This window comes from Bombus fervidus, chromosome 19, assembly GCF_041682495.2.
Source record: "Bombus fervidus isolate BK054 chromosome 19, iyBomFerv1, whole genome shotgun sequence".
In the NCBI taxonomy this organism is placed as follows: domain Eukaryota; kingdom Metazoa; phylum Arthropoda; class Insecta; order Hymenoptera; family Apidae; genus Bombus; species Bombus fervidus.
The window spans coordinates 2,798,485-2,821,031 of record NC_091535.2 but is presented as its reverse complement, the minus strand read 5'-3'; the positions used below and the strand labels follow the sequence as shown (position 1 = coordinate 2,821,031).

The window sequence follows — 22,547 nt, the reverse complement described above, 5'->3', positions numbered from 1 at the left end:
GTATACAAGCAGTTGAAACTCCTGAGAAAGTGGTTCGTACCCAAACTTGTCTCATCGAACATTGTCAGTCCGCGTAAACCGGTCGATGGTTACAACGAAATCGTGTAAATCAGAAATTAGGTCCGTGGGCAAAGGTGGCCAAAGGCACGAACACCCGGAAGCCTTATTATTCCATCGACGAGAAAGACGAAGACCACGGCTCTTGCTTCGACCAAGAACAAGACGATAAAGAGAAAAAAAGAAAGAAATATTAGACCCGCCTCGATTTCGGGGACGTTTCGTAGCGGCGGGCGCGTGCCCAGGCGCAAACGAGCGAACGTTGCGAAAAACAGGTAATGGCGTTGAAGTGCATTCGGCAGCTGCACGCTATGAATACCGGGCATGAATACCCTGCACGAGGTGAAGAACATGTGCGAGCCCATGTCTTCTTTTGGACCCATGGCCCGCACACACTATGGCTCACGATAGCCGACGATGATGGTTGCGCGCTCGTAGGTCTCCTCGAGCCCTATCAAGTGGAAAAGATACGTCCTGCTCGTCTATCCGGCCCCAAAGTATTATACGCTATCGAGAGCTGCACGTTTTTTTATCTTCTTTACCGATCGACCTACGTTCGACACACGTCTCTACCTATCTCTTTCTCTTCTACAAGCTAGCCGAGAGCCTTCCTTGTTTACAGACGCGTGTTGTTTCTATCTCGCTCGTTGGCTGGTCGCGCGTTTGCGACCCCTTCATCCTTGCTGGCGAGCTGCATCTTCGTCTGTTCAAGAGCCGTATAATGTTTCCTGCTTTTGTGCCGGAACACGCGCATGCAAACTTTCGAATATGAGCGCCGCCGTTCGGTTTCTCGTTTAGTTCCATTCGCGGACACGCTTCAATTACGTGGCGTTCGTTCGCCCGTCCCGATGCATCTCGCTTCTCTGTAGGCGTAGACGCAGAGAAAAATATGGTAGAATTGCGACTATCTGAATTTATCGAGGGACAATCCGTTTAATAATTGGAATTTATATATTGGCTTGGCAACTAAAGGATTAATCGACGTTAATCGGATCATTAATTGGACGTTAAGTGAAATTTTATTCCAATAAATAGAGTTCTAGTGTATATTATTAAGGATGTATAACAGTGGAGTTGGAACTTTACTTGTTACACTGTTTTGAAGGGAATATTTCTTTTTTCTAACGTGTTATATTGCACGTGGTGGGCGTTGGGGTAGAACATGGTGTTGCGCGAGGGAAACAGAAACAGATCTTAATAGGAGGATAAGTACCCCTGTCGGTTCGTTGGCCGCGTTGGTTTTTTATATCGTCATAGCACGAACCCTTCTTCAACCCTCTCTCGACGCGTCCCTTTTTCTTCTTTATATCTGTGTAGTGGGCCACCTCGTTGATCTTCCTCCGGTGAAGAGGCGTGTAAAGTATCTCTCTTGAGGATAATCTGAACGATGTATCGAGATTATCCTATTATTAATACACTACTCGATATAATATGACACTAACTACGTAATACGTGTCGATATTATAATTATTTACCATTATAATTAAATATACGATCAATTTTTAATTGTGAATAATTTGACAAATTTTTATTGGATATTTAACTCTGTAAGATACTTCGTTCTTCTTTTCTTCATTCGATACGCACCTACCTTGAGCCTAGCAGGCCACCTCATCGAAGTCCTTGAGGATGAGGATTTCTACGATGTTCGTTGGTGGTCGCAGCATTTTCAATATTCTTCCAACGTTTATTATTGCGATGACAGTTTAATTTTTTATTTGTTAAATTATTGTAGTAGTTTCGTTACAAAAAGTCCACACAATGTTTCGCAAGAGGCAAAGATACAATTTTTTAAATTGTTTTTTTATTGTTGATAGTGTAACGTAGGGAAAACTTGAACAATAAGTATAGTACTAGAAATTCTATATTTTAAATTATTATAAGTAACATGATTATTAATATTTATTGCTTACAAAAAGCCCAAGGTATTTTTTATATTTTTAATATCAGAAATAGAATAAATTTTCCATTTTTTAAATGGATAATTTTAAATTCTTTATTATTTTACACTACGTCATTTATCAAACGCTTAATTATTCTTATTGTTACGACAATACTTTGTTAAATTTTGGTCAGCAAGTTCAGAGCGAAACACAGCCAATGAAACGGTGGAAATCGATCTTCAGAGTCGACTTATATTACATTTTATCGCTTCTGAACGACCTCGATGATCCGAATCGTTTTAAACGAGAGTTACGAGCAGACGTGTCGACAGGTTACACCGCCGCGTGAAAAGCGGCATCATAACCGGCGATGCTGATTAACCAGTCATCGATTTCTATCGATCGTATCGTCGTGCCATCGATCCGCCCGCCATCTGGTCGAACCGGCTGTTCTCTCCGTTTTCGTGTACGAGGAATCGCGATGCGCAGTTGGCAGCGGTCAATTTCCCTTTCATCCCGATAATTTCGTTACTATCTTTCCTTAAAAAAATGTAGCGCCAAGGTGGCAAATTTGAAGGCAACGAAATCTCTCAATTTAGAGGATAGTGAGATGTTAGTATCTGCGAAATTTATTTGACAAAATAGATAAATGAAAACATATCATCGAGAGTCGTATTAGGTTGGCAACTAAGTGATTGCAGATTTTGCCATTAGGTGGTATTGACAAGATCCGCAACCACTTAGTTACCAACCTAATAAATAGATCGCAAATGTTCAGGCAAATTCATATTTTTATGAACACAAAAATTTGTTTCGCCTACTAAAAGTTATAATATAATAATCGCCTACTAAAAAACAATTAGATTGCGGATGTTTACGTAAATCCATTCTTTTCTAATCATAATGGAAGAATAGAGAAAGATATGATATATTGTAAACATTTTTTTCAATTTATCGTTACCTGTGTTATCTCCTTGTGGTAAATGCTTTTATGGAAATTAGTAATTCGTTTCTTGATTGTGCAGCTATGTAATGAAATTTGATTTCAGTTTGATACATTGCAAACATTTTTTTGAATTTATTGTTACTTGTGTTATCTGCTTGTGGTAAATACTTTTATGGAAATTAGTAATCTTGATTGTGCAGCTATGTAATGAAATTTGATTTCAGTTTGATACATTGCAAACATTTTTTTGAATTTATCGTTACTTGTGTTATCTGCTTGTGGTAAATGCTTTTATGGAAATCAGTAATTCATTTCTTGATTATGCAGCTATGTAATGAAATTTGATTTCAGTTTGATACATTGCAAACATTTTTTTGAATTTATCGTTACTTGTGTTATCTGCTTGTGGTAAATGCTTTTATGGAAATTAGTAATTCGTTTCTTGATTGTGCAGCTATGTAATGAAATTTGATTTCAGTTTGATACATTGCAAACATTTTTTTGAATTTATCGTTACTTGTGTTATCTGCTTGTGGTAAATGCTTTTATGGAAATTAGTAATTCGTTTCTTGATTGTGCAGCTATGCAATGAAACTGAGAACTGTTTGTATAAAAATGTATAGAAGTATAGTTGATCGTTCCTAAGAGGTGAGTTTGGTTTCAAAGAGAAAAATTGTTTTGCTATTTCACAAAATTCTATGAAAACTGTTGGTTTGAAACCGTGAAAAACAAATGCTGGAAATCGAAGACGTAGAATCTGGAGGGTGACGACGATGGTCGATGAGATTTCGGAGGCAGCGACATAGGCGGCAGCTGCCGTCTGCCAGGGCGGTCACCCCCGACGACGTATGCAAATCATCCAAGTATTCCCCTCGGGGAGCTGCATTCGTCCTTGCGCGTCCGTGAATACGTATAATGCAATGATTAAGAGACGAACACGTCTCTTGGGTAGGGAAGGCAATTAAAAAGCAGCACTCGAAGGTATTTAAGCGTCGACGGGACTCCGCAGCTGAAGGCGTCTTCGGCAAGAGGTGCTCTTGTGCCACTTGAAACGCTCTTCGCGCGGTGTACCGCATCATCGGCCGTAGTTGAGACACGGGTTGGGCTTAATTGCCGCCAGCGTCGAAATTTCGAGCAATTTGCAAGCCGGGGAAGCGACGACAGATGAACAGGGCAAGAAACGACCACATATATATACACGTTTGTTTATAAATACTAGGGTACCAAATCATTGCATTCGTACAAAATAAAGATTGAAGAACTTGCAAAATATATTTTACAAGATTATTAGAAAATTAATAATCATATGTTGATCTTCCAATCTCATTGAAAAATTGTTGAACTAATTGAAGTTAGATTGAGGGAAGTTCAGTCCAAGATATTTTTCTTATCAGGAAGCAAATCCTTTTGGCTAATGTGGTGACGTCGCAAGTAAGCTGAGAGCTTAGCATGGAGTGATGAGGATTCGCCACATTTGCTTTTTTATTTAATTTTATTTATTGCTATAAGATTCTTGAATTTCTGCTTATGTTCATATAGTTTCAAACCGGATAATAACAACTGTTGAAATTTTTAATAACATTCTAAGCTTTATCTGAGTTCCTATAAATGTCATAATACTTGTGAATAGGAATGTATGCATGCTATAGCGGTGGTTGAAATAAAGAAAAGAGAGCAGAAAGAAAGAGGAGGAATACGGGGAGAGCAGCGTGCGTATAGTAGGTGGGGAGGAAAGAAGGAAGAAATGGGTCTCTCCTTGAGCCTTGGTTCCGAGGGGAGCGGAATTTTGAAAACAGGTTATGGAGGCAAGAGGCGCGTGCCTGCCGACGTGTCCCACGAGTTCGGCAGCTGCGCTCGTCTGAATGGGAAGTGCCCCGAGCATGTGCGATCCACGCTTTTCGACGGAGGCATATGCGTGTACGGTTCGTGAACCGCTGGCTCGAGCCACCACGGCCAAATCGTCTACGAAAGATTATGAAAATATACACGATTCATATACCCCTCTTTCTCTGCTCTTTCTCCTTAGAAACTCTCTTCTGTCTGCCCCACCCTCTCTTTCAATGTACCCGGGGTTCCAGTGCACATTTTATATCTACACTTCACATATTGTCGTATCTGGAGCTCTAGCACGTTATGAAATCTGCACCTCCCACTGTTCTTCCACCTTTTCACCGTCTTATTCCCCTTCTCTGGCTTTTGGTCGTTGGCGTTTCTACTATTACTACGCTGCCTTCCCTAGACTCTGCCCGACTGTTATACGCTGGCTTAGCGCCTAACTGTTCGGGGCAGCTGATAGCCGCAGACGGGGGTGCCGAGGCTTGGAGTTTCCGAGATCTTCGGGTTGCATCTCGTTCCTGTCTACGGTTCTAACGTCTGCCTCTGCTCTTAAAGTGGATATAAAGCAATCGAAATTGAGATCTATCGGGGATGACTACTGCGCCGTGTGTGTCCCATGGCGAACGAAATAATTCTACAATACTCGACAGCAGAAAACCATTCCATCCATTTCCATTTCCATATCGAACGTAATGACGAAGCGAGTTCGCCGATTTTCACGTAATGACGAAGCGAGTTCGCCGATATTCACGTAACGACGAATCGCGTTGACGTATATACTCGTGTACATTCTTACGATCTTCAACGCGTTGACTGCGTCGTCACCCAGATTTGGGTGACGGCAAAATTCCTGGCCGGGTCGCTCCACGGTATTCGGGGCGACAGCAAGGTCTGATCGAGTGGCGTCACCCATATTTGGGTGACGGGTTTTCTCGCCGAGTCGCGTCCCGCGAATATTGATGACGAGATTTCTCGCCGGGGCGCGTCACCCGAATATGGGTGACACTTATTTGACTACTTGCGGAGGATCGTCGTAGGTATTTGAAAGGATATACCACAGGAAATAATAAAACTATTGAATTGTTATAAAAGTAATGCGAATATGGTTTATTAAGAAAATTATTTAGAATGTGAAACTTTGTAGCATTCTATACAAAGCTGAGTTTGGTCAGGACAATGTGGACAATAAGTTCACGTCGACGTGTTTTAGTTTGCAGCGCATAGCTCGCGCGTATCTAACGCTTCTTCCGGAATCATTTTTCCGAACGGCGATATTACGCTGACTTCGTGGAGGACAAGGATTTTCCGTATTTTCAGACAAGCCCAATAATTTTGCAGCTAATAATTCCCTAAATCTTGTAATATTTACATTCTTCCTTGTTGCGATTTTGCAAACCGTCAAAACGTCTACAACAGAAATTCGCCAATTTTTCGTTACCATTTGATTCCTTTTCTAATTGTGGTGACATAAGAAACCATTTGGTCGGAGTAATCTATACCACGCTTTCCTTCAGTATATTCGACAACAGCTAGTGGTTTTAATGTTACGGATATCTGTTGACTTGCAGATACACGAATGCTACGATTCCTTTTTGTACTTGGCACCATAATGGCAGCGTGTTTCCACCATAAAATTCTCACATCCCCTGTATCTTTCCACTCGAGTACGATAGTCCCGTTATCATCTTCTTTGGATACCCTCTCCCATCTTTTCTTAGCTTGCGATGAAGAATATCTTTTGGAAGGCTTCTTTTGTTATTCCTAAGCGTTGCAAAAATATCGGTGGAAGTACCTTGATACAGCGGCACTCGCGGCCTGAAGGAGATTTCATTGAAAACACGCGCGGTCAACGTGTTGATGAAATCCTCGTCTGTATCGATAAAGCGGGGAGCGTCTATATCGATAAAACGTACCGCAAACCGAATTAACCTCTCGCACCGGTTAATCTCTGTCGATCAGATAAAGAGAAAAAAAAAGAGGATCGATCAAAGGAGCAGCTTCAACTCGTCGATCTTGCCTCCAGTTCAGCTGGTTGGTAGCTATCGGGGGTGGAGATTACGGAGCCGGAGGAGTCCGAGACTGGCCCGCACCTATCTCTCCCCTTGCTCCTCTTTCGCAGACAGGGGGTCTTTTTTCCAAGCTGAGCATAACATACCTTAGGACTTATGAATTTCCGTGTTTAAACGAGGCGCAGCTGATACCAGACCGGTCCCGGAAGGACCAGGGGGGTCTTCTCTCTCTCTCTCTTTCTTTGGTCACATTGGAAAATCATCCCCCTCTCCCCTTGTTCTCGCGCCCTGTTTCTCTCCATCTCTCGTGAAGGCTGCAGCAGCTTTTAAGAGACACGTGACCAGAGACACGCCCAAAATTTCTCGTATAATTCGAGAATCGCTGTCGGTGCCTGTCTGGATACGTTCATCCCGGTCGTACGAGGGGTTGGCCTGTCCTTTCGATTGATGTCTCTTCTCCGAGGGAAGGCCGCGCCTCTGCAACTGTGAATCGCTTAACAAATTGACAGTCGAGTCGAAAAGCATTCAAGATCCCCTTTCTTGTTCTTCTCTTCTTCTCATGCCAAGGTTCAAGATGATGCTGTTCAGTAGAATCGGTCAATAACGTCTATCCGGTTCGGGGAGTGTGTTCGTATTTGGATCAAGGCGAACAACGATCTTCCATGCGTTTCAGATTTTCCACGTTCGTTTGCCACTGATTTACATTTTCTAGATCGTGTTTCAATTTTTCTACTACGCATAACACGCGTCCACCTTTCCTTTCCATCAACGAAAGCGGATACGCCTTTACGCAACGGCTGCCGTGCTCCACAAACAATGCATCACGTTAATTTTTCGTTTTTGCTTATGTAAATATTCGTCGATCGGACTCACTGTGACGCGAGACACACTTGTAGAAAGAATCTTAATTACTCGGTGCATGTTCTTATGTAACGTCCGCGACACGGACCAATCAATATTCTACCGATATTATGCTATTTATACGCTCTTAACACTTTGACTGCCACGCCGAAATCACATGTTTCGCTGAGGGCGCCACGGGAGTATTTTCTTATTCCAAGCATATAATGGCAAAGTAATAATAAATTGATGATATAAGACAACATTCTTCCTCGATGGACCGTTTATCTTATTGGTGGTCACCTGTGACCACTATGGCGCCTTGCTAACAGCTGATAGCCACATATTATAACAAGGCTTCGTTTATTTCAACAAACCATTCGCTTTCGTTATTTCGTCGTAAGCCAAACGTGCAGAATATATCGTTGAAACGTGTAGAAGATATTAGTAAACAGTATGACGATTATTTTTATGATCTCGACGAAACATTCGGCTGAAATGGTAGAGGTCTGGAAAAAAATTATGTTTGCGATAAACCAATGGTAGTGTTAGATTACAACAGAGGAAAGTGTGCTGTAGATTTATCAGATCAAATGGTAGCATATTCTATACCACATAGAAGAACCCTCAAGGGGTATATAAAATTAGCTTTAGAGTTATTGTTAAATACCTCAATTTCAAACGCGATGATACTCTATAAACAAGCAACAAAAACAAAAACCAAGGTATCAGCTTTTAGAATGCCACTCGCAACGCACTTCACACAGTGCCATTCACCAGAGCCGTGAAATACACTTATTCGACAAAGATTGCGACACGAAACGCAGAAGAAAGAAGGGCAATCGTGCCTGGCACGAAAATTCTGCAGAGAGTGGTATAAAAAAATGTTAAACAGTTAGGATCAAAAATTGCTAAGAATGGGACCAAAAAGGTGACCACCTATCTTCCAGATTGTATTGATGAGCCACGTTTATGTTTGAAGTGTTTCAACACAGTGCACCGTTAGATGCTACATTTGTTTTCATTTTTTTTATTAATATTCCAATAAAAATGTTTAATTGTTCAATGGGGCACTTTTTATTTCAAAGTATCTTCTATTTATTTATTTTATATTCAAAATGCCCTAATTGTCAATTTTCATTCAATTTTTATAATTGTAAAAAGGTGTAGCGCTGCGGTCACCAATGACCACACAGTGGCGTCACAGGAGAAACCATGGCGGGTCATATACGTTAAACGAAAACGTTAGAACCCGCGACGAGATGGTTTCGTGTTGCGAGTGCGCGTGTACTCGGACCTGTCCTCGACTCGTCGCAGGCGTTAACGAATTGCAGACCTCTGACAGCACGAAGTTGTCGCGTTTATTGACACATCGCTGTTCCTTGGCAGCCCAAATAAATCCATTTCCCGAGTGGATCATTCGAATCGTTGTTTGTTTTCTTTCGAGACTACTAAAGATATTAGGTCGTCCGAAAAGTTTCTTTCGTACCATAAGATGATAATAGACGAACAACAATTTCTGTTTTATATTATTTTATTGAATTAGGTATGATCCATTTCGTTATATTTCTATTACTATGTTCGTACATAATTCAATAAACTAATATAAAACTAAAAACATTGTGAGTCTGTTGTTTCCTTATAAAATAAAAGAAACTTTTCGGACGACCTAATAGCTACCCCTTCTTCTCTGAAGTATTGGTTTGGTAACTGATTGCAGATTTTATCGTTAGGTGGTAATAACAAAATCTGCAATCACTTAGTTGTCAACCCAATAGAATCTTCAAATAAAAATTCTCTACTCTCCGCGCGAGATTATAAAACCATTAACTTATTCGTATTACTAAAAATTTACAACGACGATTACGCAATGCGTAGATATTATCGTTTGTTCTGATAAGATTACAAGTCTATGACATAAATCAGACGCTAAATCAACAGCATTATGAAACAATTACTCGACAATATTAGAGCGTAAGAAACCACATTTACAGAAAAATCTATAGAACAAGATCGTACGGACTATTCGTGTTAAAATAAATGCCCGATCCCATTTCTCTGCCAACAGATTTTAACACTTTACCGACCGATCCGATTAATCGGATTTTTGTCGCCGACGCTTACCGACCGATAGCTTATTAATCGCCTTTTTATCGCCGATAATCTTTTTCATTATTTCAGCAGTAATTTGTTATTTAGTACTAAAGTACCTTGCTCAGTTGCATCAGTTGCGTTGCCTTCTAAGCTCCCACAGTTTTATATCAATTTGAAGAACATACCGTTCGCGATGATCGAAAAGAATGGTATTGGAGAGTCTAAATCGAAACAGAGCCGGCGCTAAGGAGAATCTGCGCCCGAGCTGCCGGTCGGACGTGCGTATGATGTTGAACCGCTAGCGGTCAGTAAAGTGTTAAGAATGTCGCCGATGGAAACGTTGCTACTGGTTTGCATCCTTTGCGGGCGTTCAAGTCTCTAATTTTCCGCGCGCCTTCTTTCACGAGTACGCGATCTATAGTTCGATTTTATTCCACACTTTTCCTATAACATAACCTAGAAAGAAAAATTGCAAGCTTTTGGTAGAAAGATAGAGGAATTCGTGGATCTAACTAGGTGACACAAGAGCGGAGCTGCATCGTAAGTTAAAGTACGGCCCACGTGGTCTGCTCTTGATAATTGATCATTTCCCTCGTCGACGCGCCGTTAAACGCTTCTGCTCGCTCGTTCCCGGCGAGATCGTTCTCAACACGAATCGCGAACCGTCTTGAATTTAGGTTATTTTCTAATTGCACGCACTTTACCGTAACTTCCGGTCTCGCGGTGCCGTGCATCACGCTCCTCTGCACGTTCACTGCGTTTTTTACCATTTTTTGACAAGATTCACCGCCAAGATAATCTCGTTCTCTATGTTCATCTGTTATTTCCTTCTTGATAGAAGCTTGAAATACGAGCCAACGAATCGTTCGAAAAATATTTGATCAACGACCAACTCCTTTGTCTTCGAGTTTCTTCGAAGTCTTTTTGTTGAAAGTAGAATTACATTATTCTATCGAAAAATTCATTCTCCGTGACAGTTTCCATTGTAAAGGCAGGTATAACAATAAAATCGAAGTTTCCGATCTGCATTGAAAGACAAAGCACGATTCACACGACACACCTATGGAGGAACTCGTTTTTATCTTTCATAGAATATCGTTTGAAAGGCGAATCAAAGTTTCTTATCATGCAAATAGAACACGATTCCTTTCAGCAACGTCTCTTTCAGCTTCGATAGTCAAACGACATCTCGATGTTTTTCACCATCTTTTTTTTTTATCGAACAGTTCCGTAGATCGCCATAGGCAAGTGCGAACGTTCCAATGACGATTGACGTCACGCTACTCGACGCAAGGTGGCAGTTTTGTGTGTCATATCTAGCATGTTAAATCGAACGGAATCGACAACGTTCGAGTTCCGTGAAATCGTTGCGATACTGTAACACTAGAACTATCGATAGTTAACACGAAGCTATTTCTACGAAAACCAGTCAAAATAACTAGTCTTTTAGAAATACCTAGTAACAGAATATTTTTATATTTATTGATTTATTACTTTCTTACAGAAGGAATTTCATGTTATGTAGTATATTTTTGCTATTATTAATCCATCTGGGACTATCATCTCTAAACGAGGGTTAACCTATTTATAAAATTGCAGAACCAATCATTTTGACTGGTGTGGTATTTCTAGTGTTAGCATCTAGCGATCTAGCGATCGATAACTGATATCATCCTACACGCAGTAAAAATCTTCAAAACGTGTGGTAAGTTGTACAAAACTAGGAAACTGGTTAATTGGGGGTCGATAAACAGATTGCAGCACCCTCTTACACTTTGACAAGCACCAGTCATTTCGGCTGGTATTGGTATAAGTAGCCTTGATGCAAAATTATTTTCAGTTTGGATACATAAAAAACAAAATAAAATTCATTATATTATTCTTTTAGTTATCGTTGCGAAGGTCGTTACATCATTGCGGAAAAAGATATAAGATGAAATAGGAATTTTAAAATAAAATTGTAAAACCAGTTAATTTGACTGACGTGGTAGTTCTAGTGTTAAACACGCCTAATTTCCCCGACACGTATCTATCCAATGAATCATGGCAACGACGATTACATGTTAACCGGTTGCTATCTTTCTACGTGACTCTGGCAAATCACCTTCGACTCCGCCATCTCTTAATAAATTCACGATATTATTCTAGTTAACAGAGTGTGCTATTACGAGGTCGCGGTTTTTACAGAAACACTAGCAGGAAATATATTGGATTGGCAACTATGTGATTGCGGGTTTTGTCAATACCATCTAATGAGAAAATCCGCAATCACTTAGTTGTCAAACCAATACATAGACGAGAGTTAAACCGTTCATTATCGCAAGCAATATCGCGTATAACTTACGACACGTCTATTACTGGGACAAGGTCGTCGTGAAATCTGCAATGTCCTCTGAAAAACGATTCCGGTTGAGATCTGATCGGTTACGATCGAGTTCGTGCTCAATAGATCGCGTTTGTGTATTGTATGTACGATCGATGGATAAACGAGGATTCATCATGTTGGATTCATCATGTTTTTCGTCGCCGACGCTTACCAACCGATAGCCTATTAATCGGCTTTTTGTCGCCGACAATCTTTCTCATTATTTGAGCATTAATTTGTTACTTAGTACTAAGGTACCTTGCTCAGTTGCGTCAGCTGCGTTGCTTTCTAAACTCCCACAGTTTTATATCAATTTGAAAAACTTACCGTTCGCGATGAACGAAAAGAATTGTATTGGAGAGTCTAAGCCGAAACAGAGCCGGCGCTAGGGAGAATCTACGTCTGAGCTGCCGGTCGGACGTGCTTATGCTGTTGAACAGCCAGCGGTCAGTAAAGTGTTAATAAAGCGATACGAGGAAGAAATAGGGACACTGACGTAGAGTTTTTCTGGAGCAATGCCATTTCTTGAATATTAGGTTGGCAACTAACTGATTGTGGTGTTTATCATTAGGTGTAATGGTGGTAATGGTAGTTGCCAACCTAATAAGATGTTGTATTCTTCGATTGCTTTCATCATACGAAATAGACGATTCGCTAGAAACAAAAAACAGTTGTTGTCGAGTTTGCTGATTTTCACTAACGCGTAATAACGCAACATAGAGGAATCAATGGTATAAACAATCATCTGTGTCGTGACTTATGATATTATTGAGTGAGAATTATCTATTGGATTGGCAACTAAGTGATTGCAGGTTATGTCAATACTACCTAATGACAAAATCTGCAACCACTTATTTGCCAACCTATAAAAACAATCCGTTGCGACAGTTACTAGTTTGTGATGTAATTAGAAATAATTTTTCGATATAAATACACGCATAGTGATTGTGTAAGATGATAAATATTTTGTTTCGAAAGATTGGGAAGAATTTATCGTTGAATGTATCGAAAACAATGTATTGAGTAGCAATTAAGAATGTTATTGCATTCTTTTGCTTTCCTAGAAAAACACGAATAAGACTTGTGGTTTTCTATTAATAAGACCTTCAATTTCAACCCACAGAGGGAACCACTTGCATCGGTAATTTAGAAATACCGCAGTCTCGTAGGAAAATAGATAGATTCATAGAATTTAGACGATGAAAATCTCACTGTCGCGAAAAACGGATATGAACGATGGATAGGGTGCAACCTGATCCAATCGTTGGGAATAATCGACGCGAGGGTGGCAGATGGTTTTAAGGGACCCAAACGTGGAAAACAATTTCTTTTCGTGGCAAATATTTTACCTCCAAACAGAACACAATGACAGCCTATGGTCGAATAGCGACACACAATGGTTTCGTGGATTTAACAAGGAAAAGCCTTGCGTTTTGTGGAAATGGCCTTTTCACAAAAGTATCGCGTTCACGTGGCCGTGTTCTCTGGTTTACATACCACCTCGATTTTTCCAAGAGGCGACAACCCTCGAAACCGCGTGCTATCTATCGAAAAATATTTACCCATAGACATTTATATACCACGTTTCCCGACGATTTTCCATTTTCGAAAAATTTTTCTCAAGGAGACGTAACATATAACGATGAAAACCTCGGTTTTTTTTTTATCATATTCCGAGATTTTGAATAGCCAGATATTTTTCAACCCTTTGCACTGCTATGTCGAGTGTAACTACTCGACATCAGTTGTTGTCTCAGCGGCTGCTTTGTCGAGTCCCAGTCGACGTTCTTCCACGTTCACATTTTTTTTGTGAAACTTGCGAAAGAAAAAGAGGATTCGGATTTTTCCTTAATTCTTATTCTTTATTTGCAAAATATATTTTAATGGTCGGTTTATTCGAAGGATGATACAATTAAAAAGTAATATAATAATATTTAATAATAGTAATAAATAATATAAATTTTGAGATATCTGCGAACAATATGTCGTTAAAGATCCTGGGAATTCAAAGAATATTATTTACAGCAGCTCCTTTGTCGAGTCCCAAATCAATAGATTGCATGCTGGAAATTGTGTCAAGATATATCATACACTTAAAAATTAGAAAATACAACAATAGTGTGGATAAAACTGGTATTTAAATGAATTTCTTTCTTCCTTTATTTATTTAAATTATCTTATATTTTAGTTAAAATAAATTTCAAATAAAACACTTGAAAGCGTTGGCAACAGCTGCTAACGAAATTCAAATAAAATTCGCAGTGCAAAGGGTTAAAGATAGTAAATCGAGGTCGGCGAAAATTAAGAAGGTTAGTCGCGTGCGATGTGAACGTTACATTGTCATACAATTTTCAGGGTATACATATGTATTGGGCTTCTAGTAGATCACTGCTTCAAATTAGGACCGTCGGACGTCAGGAAGGGTTAATTGCGGCTATTTCCATGATAAGAAGAACGTAGAACAAAAGACTGTATGAATCACGCAACTAGATTCTCTAGATCCAACCTAAATCTCATTTATAACTACTAACAACGACCACTTTTACTCCGACAAACTATAAAGTCATTTATCGCAATTTTTCTAACCTATTGGATTGACAACTAAGTGATTGCGGAGTTTGTCATTACCACCTAATGTTGCCAACCTAATATATGAATCGCTTAATACTCCCCCTAATAGATTGAGGTTAGGAATTCTACTGTACTTAAGTGACTATTGCTATTTAATACTGTAACACCGTATCATATGGAACTATTATAATAATCTATCATCGACGAATTGGAAATGAAGCTACTTTTAAATTAATCTCACACGAATACAGTCAGTTTTCTATATAAATCCGTGATATTAATATCTTTTAATATAAATATCAAATGTTTCATGATCGAAGAAAATCGAGGTTGTAAAAATATCTAATTGCACATAATATGCAAAGAAATATATAAAATATCAAAAGAGAAATTTAGGTTGCATTTGTTAAAATATGAGATTGCATAAAGATCAACAGTCCAATCATAATTCCACATTAATTTACTAATTAAAATACTGTATTGATATTACTATAGTGCTTCAAATTATACAATATAGTACAAAAGTACAATTACAAGATCTTTTTCTTACAATTGCAACTAAATATCTAATTACATGTAATATGCAAAGAAACATATAAAATATCCAAAGTGAAATATAATTTAAGTTTCTTCAATTGCATTTGTTATAATATGAGATTGCATAAAGATCAACAGTCCATTCATAATTCCATGTTAATTTACTAATTAAACTAGTACTATATTGTACTGATACTACTATAGTGCTTCAAAATACAGGATGTAGTATAAAAGGACATTTGCAAAATCTTTTTCCTACAATTGCAACTAAATATCTAATTGCATGTAATATGCAAAGAAACATATAAAATATCCAATGAGAAATGTAATTTAGGTTGCATTTGTTAAAATATGAGATTGCATAAAGATCAACAGTCCAATCATAATTCCAAGTTAATTTACTAATTAAACTAGTACTATATTGTACTGATACTACTATAGTGCTTCAAAATACAGGATGTAGTATAAAAGGACATTTGCAAAATCTTTTTCCTACAATTTCAACTAAATATCTAATTGCATGTAATATGCAAAGAAACATATAAAATATCCAATGAGAAATGTAATTTAGGTTGCATTTGTTAAAATATGAGATTGCATAAAGATCAACAGTCGAATCATAATTCCAAGTTAATTTACTAATTAAACTAGTACTATATTGTACTGATACTACTATAGTGCTTCAAAGTATAGGATGTAGTATAAAAGTACAATTGCAAAATCTTTTTCTTGCAATTGCAACTAAATATCTAGTTGCATGTAACATGCAAAGAAACATAAAATATCCAAAGAGAAATGTAATTTAGGTTGCATTTGTTAAAATATGAGATTGCATAAAGATCAACAGTCCATTCATAATTCCATGTTAATTTACTAATTAAACTAGTACTATATTGTACTGATACTACTATAGTGCTTCAAAATACAGGATGTAGTTTAAAAGGACATTTGCAAAATCTTTTTCCTACAATTGCAACTAAATATCTAATTGCATGTAATATGCAAAGAAACATATAGAATATCCAAAGTGAAATATAATTTAAGTTTCTTCAGTTGCATTTGTTATAATATGAGATTGCATAAAGATCAACAGTCCAATCATAATTCCAGGTCAATTTACTAATTAAAATACTGTATTGATATTACTATAGTGCTTCAAAGTATACAATATAGTACAAAGTACAATTATAAGATTTTTTCCTACATTTGCAACTAAATATCTAATTGCACGTAATATGCAAAGAAACATATAAAATATCCAAAGTGAAATATAATTTAAGTTTCTTCAGTTGCATTTGTTATAATATGAGATTGCCTAATGATCAACAGTCCAATCATAATTCCACGTTAATTTACTAATTGAAACACTGTATTAATATTACTATAGTGCTTCAAAGTATACAATATAGTACAAAAGTACAATTGCAAGATCTTTTTCCTACAATTGCAATTAACCATCGATACAAACTATGGCACGCTTTTCTTCGACTTGGAACGTTGGCAACTAAGTGACTGCGGATTTTGTCATTAGCTGGTATTGACAAAATCCGCAATCACATAGTTGCCAGGCGAATATTTAGAAGAATCTACGACAAAAAATCGAGCGCTCATTTTTACCCAAAAATTCAGTATTCCTCGATCCCTTCCACTAAACTAAATCGCCGAAATTTCACCGGTGAGATCCCCCCTCCCTCGATATGCACTTACCACGATATAGAGGCCCCTGCATGTGGCCAGACGAGAAACCACCCGCACATACACGCGTCGATCCTCTCCAAGTAAGGATATATTATTCGGTTGCTTGTGTTCAGTTGGCACGGCGTGTTTAACTACCCCCGGGTGTGCGTGGATCAGCCGGCTAGATGAAGCGGAGCCGGGCCGAGATAAAACACACTGTAAACGGCCGGCCGGTCGGATATTTGGTTACAGGGAGGCGGCGGCACGTGCGCCGCAGCTCCGGGCCAGGTGGTGGAGCTCGTGCCGTTGAAGAAACAGAAGAGGCAGCAGCAGCGGGGGTGGGAGGCTACGTGGACGGTCTGGACGAAGGAAGGGGAGGATGCGATGCGGTAGGAGCGAGCGTGCTCGAGGAGGTTAGTTGCTCACCGGTGGCCGATGGCGAGGTCTGCTGCGGCGACAGCAGTACCACCACCAACTACAGCCACCGTCGTCATCACCTGCATCATATACATCGTCGCTATAGTCATCGTCATCAGCAACAACAACAACTACAGCGTCAACGATGTCACCAACGAAGGGACAGCGTGGCTAGCAACGAGCTGGTCGTCGACGAGGAAGCCGACGATGAGGCTACGTGTCAGGAACAGGCTACCGTTGCTCCTCCTCATCGGGACATCCGTCACGAACTCCACCACCTACAACATCATCATCATCATCTGCATCATCATCATCACCACCATCACCACCCTCACCATCACCATCATCATCATCTGCATCATATCCATCAGCGACTGCGGGACGACAGACCGCCTTGCGATCGGGACGAAGACGCCGATCGCATCGTCCGGACCACCAGCAATCGCCACGCGGATGCTACCACCGCCACCGACAACCCTGCCACCGTCACTGCCATGACGAGAGGATGCAGGATCCCGCCCTACCTCGCTACTCTACTCATCCTCTCTTATACCCTCTTCGGTATAGCAGGTTAGTGCACGAGCCTTTTTTCTATTACGTTTGTCCATTTTTAACTCCGGTTGCTCGTTATCGTCTCGCGATAACGTGAAACACAGTGGGTGCATCAGTGAAGTGATGAAACGATCTCGAGGATGAGCCAGTGCTGCCAGAATTCTACCTGTGGAAACGATAAGATTGTAATCGCGTAGATCAACTCTGTTCGCTCATAGCAGCGATTTAAGAAACTTTCCAAGAATTTCAACAGTTTTGCAAATTTTATTCAAATTCCCCCAGACTAAGATACTGTCAGATTGGCTTGCCAGCTAAGTGATTGCGGATTTTGTCATCAGATGCTATTCACAAGGTCCGCAATCACCTAGTTGCCATGGAAGTGTACAAGTTTGAAACGCGTGTCACATAAAATTGCAAAGGAAGGTATTACCGTGTGATGATGTAATTCGATGACGCTGAATTATAAGGTTAACAAATTACAACGTACACAGCCGAAAAGTTAGCGTATACAAAGCGATCCCGTTGTCCGTATTTAGAGAAGGCGAACTCGAGTGGACGCGTGGCAGCGACAGATTGCAAGAACGCGACACGTGCGATGCTTCCCGAGACCCTAATCGCTCGTAACAATTACGTACATACCGCGTGAATTATTCCGGCGAATTTGTACACATATGGCCCTGTAAATGGCCCTCTAATTCTTCTGAAGCGCATAAAAGGCAACTGGACAAAAAAAATGGAAGTAATTGAAGGAAATTACAACACAAAGTGGAAGTTTGCAAGAAGCCAAATATTTTCCCAAATAACCGGCCATTTCTCTCTGTTAAACTTTGCAATCTTCAACTAACTGTGTCCAATAGATGGTTCCTTTTTGGGACCATAGTTGCCAATACAATTTCAATCGCGCCATCTACAATTATGTATTCTTCTTATGGCGGATAAAAGGTCGTTCAGACACGTTCAGTCAAGTGGCAACTAACTTTAGCAACTTGGCGTGTGCCAAAATTTAGTGGGTTAGTTTAGTAAAACGTGTTGGTAGTTTAGTCAAGTGGCAAGTAATTTAGCAATTTACCGTATATGAACACTAAAATGTAATCAAGTAGTTTAGTAAAACGATTTCGTCGTTTATGTTCTTTACAACCTTCCAAAAATGTCATTCTTTTTTGTCCATTTCAAACGACTTCCGAAATTGCCTGGAAAATAGTTTGCGTCTAAAGGATTACCAAATAAATATCCTGGTTTCAAAAGATGGAAATCTCAACAGCGACCAGGTGCAGTGTACTTGACTAGAAAATCTAGAAGTTTCAATCTATTTCGAATCTGTTGAACGTGTTTGAACAGGCCTCGACATTCTATGTGATGTTTATACAAATAACAGATGATAAATTCCACTGTAAATTTGATGTACGCGTTTTTAAAGGAGAAACACGCGCAGAATCGTGTGACATCGACCGTGTTCGGCGTATTGCAAAATTATAACAGGTGACAGATAGAGCGAGGCTCGCATGGCCGGATGCAACGTGCGCTGCGGTTCTGCATAAGAACGTCTATGTTGCTGCGATGCTCGTGGCTCCTGGCGCGTCTCTCTTATTACCCGGCGGCCAAGTTTCACGTGGCGTGCGCGAATATTTCCAACTTTCGAATTGTTCGATGGTATGGCAGATTAATGCGCCGAGTATCGAGTGCCTCACGTTCCATTCGATCCCCCTTGTCCGTAAGGCGACGTCGTGTCTCCTGTAAAAAGCATGTACGATCCATTAGCTATGGAAAATGCGGCAAAATGGAATATTTCAGATTTTTGAACTCCAGAATGCGAGCAATCTTTCTGCTAGATTAATCGAAATGAAAACTTACGAAATATTTACGGTGGTTGAGGCGAAACTTTCGACCAAATATCGGGATAATCAGGTTTCTCTAACACTTTGACTGCCACGCCGAAATCACATGTTTCGCAGAGGGCGCCACGGGAGTATTTTCTTATTCACAGCATATAATGGCAAAGTAATAATAAATTGATGATGTAAGGCAACATTCTTCCCCGATGAACCGTTTATCTTATTGGTGGTCACCTGTGACCACTATGGCGCCTTGCTAACAGCTGATAGCCACATATTATAACAAGGCTTCGTTTATTTCAACAAACCATTCGCATTCGTCATTTCGTCGTAAGCCAAACGTGCAGAATATATCGTTGAAACGTGTAGAAGATATTAGTAAACAGTATGACGATTATTTTTATGATTTCGACGAAACATTCGGCTGAAATGGTAGAGGTCTGGAAAAAAATTATGTTTGCGATAAACCAATGGTAGTGTTAGATTACAACAGAGGGAAGTGTGCTGTAGATTTATCAGATCAAATGGTAGCATATTCTACACCACATAGAAGAACCCTCAAGTGGTATATAAAATTAGCTTTAGAGTTATTGTTAAATACCTCAATTTCAGACGCGATGATACTCTATAAACAAGCAACAAAAACAAAAACCAAGGTATCAGCTTTTAGAATGCCACTCGCAACGCACTTCACACAGTGCCATTCACCAGAGCCGTGAAATACACTTATTCGACAAAGATTGCGACACGAAACGCAGAAGAAAGAAGGGCAAGCGTGCCTGGCACGAAAATTCTGCAGAGAGTGGTATAAAAAAATGTTAAACAATTAGGATCAAAAATTGCTAAGAATGGGACCAAAAAGGTGACCACCTATCTTCCAGATTGTATTGATGAGCCACGTTTATGTTTGAAGTATTTCAACACAGTGCACCGTTAGATGCTACATTTGTTCTCATTTTTTTTTATTAATATTCCAATAAAAATGTTTAATTGTTCAATGGGGCACTTTTTATTTCAAAGTATCTTCTATTTATTTATTTTATATTCAAAATGCCCTAATTGTCAATTTTCATTCAATTTTTATAATTGTAAAAAGGTGTAGCGCTGCGGTCACCAATGACCACACAGTGGCGTCACAGGAGAAACCGTGGTGGGTCATATATGGCCCACGTGGCAGTCAAAGTGCTAATTACGATTTAATGATACTGATCGGAATCTGTAACGTGACAAAAAAAGATGCCGATGGAGGATAACAGAATGGAAAAAGAACGGTTTTCCAGTTTAGTTTTTATGAGGTACAAGGAACGGAGGGACGATCACTTAGACCGGCTCTAAAATACCGGACCACCCTTTGTGTTTGCCAAACCTGGAAGCCGAAGGAATTTCTAAAGCGGCTATTCGACAATTCGTCTCTCCTTTGTGCCCGATAATGGGATAAACGATGGGTGGCTTTTGGTCGTTACACAACTTAATCGTGCAAATTCACCACCAACACGTTTTCAGCTTTCTCGCTGTGCTTTCATTCATCCATCATCGTGATTTCCTCAATGGACAATGGCTGCTTTGAAAACGCCACCTTTTTACAGTAAATTTCACAGTATATTTCGATGGAATCGACGTGGAAATATTTTTAGTGAAATTAATTTAGTAGAGACGTTTGAAGTGACTGAAACAAGAAACTTGAGAAGGTATGCGCTGGTGATTCTACGGATGATTAATTTTGAATGATTTCTGTTGACAGACGCCTGTTCATCGCGGTCGACGCCGAAACCACGGCCACCGACGCCGACGCCTCGACCGAACATCACATTCCACATGTACACGTGTCCACCGGATTATGCGGAATGGTACTGCTTGAACGGTGCCACATGTTTCACTGTCAAAATCGTCGATTCCCTCCTTTACAATTGTCTGTAAGTACGCCGCTAGTTCATTTCTCTTCCTTCATTTTTATCAGAGGACACTTTTGCATTTCACTAAAAAAAAAATAAAATAGTCAAATTCGAAGATGGTATCCTTCTGGCGTTAGCCATCCACATGTTATTTAGTAATTAAATTAAAAATATTTACCAAATGTCCAGCTGGACAAATTGTAAAGTACAAATTAAAATATTAAAAATATTTTTTGAACTTGTTCCGCAAGACGGTAGAAATTCAAAGAATTGGGTTGGCAACTAAGTGATTGCGGATTTTGTCATTACCACCTAATGATAAAATCCGCAATCACTTAGTTGCCAAACTAATATCCTCCTCCTAATAGATTGAGGTTAGGAATTCTACTGTGCTTAAGTGACACGAATACAATCAGTTTTCTATACAAATCCGTGATATTAATATTCTTTAATATAAATATCAAGTGTTTTATGATCGAAGAAACTCGAGGTTATAAAAATATCGAATTGCACGTAATATTCAAAGAAACATACAAAATGTCCAAAGTAAAATATAATTTACGTTTCTTCAATTGCATTTGTTAAAATATGAGATTGCATAGAGATCAACAGTCTATTCATAATTTCGCGTTAATTTACTAATTGAAATACTATATTGATATTACTATAGCGCTTCAAAGTATACAATATAGTACAAAAAGACAATAGCAAGATCTTTTTCCAACAATTGCAATTAACGATACAAATTATCGCACGCTTTTCTTCGACTCGGCAACTAAGTGATTGCGGATTTTGTTAATACCACCTAACGATAAAATCCGCGATCACTTAGTTGCCAATCCAATACCATACCAACAGACCTTTCACAATCGAATCCGCTATTAACCTTCTGTACAACATTCTACAAGACCTTTCCGAAGGAACCACACACGATCTTCACCTCGAAATGTAATCGTGATGAAAGACCACACGCGCATGAGAATGCAGCCGCAGTATTCTGTGAACGAGACTTAGTTTAATGGCAGATATTCGAATCACC

General features: G+C 39.4%; 1 protein-coding gene across 2 annotated transcripts in view; it reads left to right on the top strand.

Moving 5' to 3' along the window:
- Positions 1–22,547, top strand: part of LOC139996813 (uncharacterized) — a 75,435-nt gene that overhangs the window by 38,903 nt on the left and 13,985 nt on the right. For both annotated transcript variants that reach the window (XM_072021323.1, XM_072021324.1), the window contains exons 2-3: positions 17,068–17,802; positions 21,358–21,529. In XM_072021323.1, coding sequence (XP_071877424.1) covers positions 17,068–17,802; positions 21,358–21,529 — 907 coding nt within the window. The remainder of the gene's footprint in view (positions 1–17,067; positions 17,803–21,357; positions 21,530–22,547) is intronic.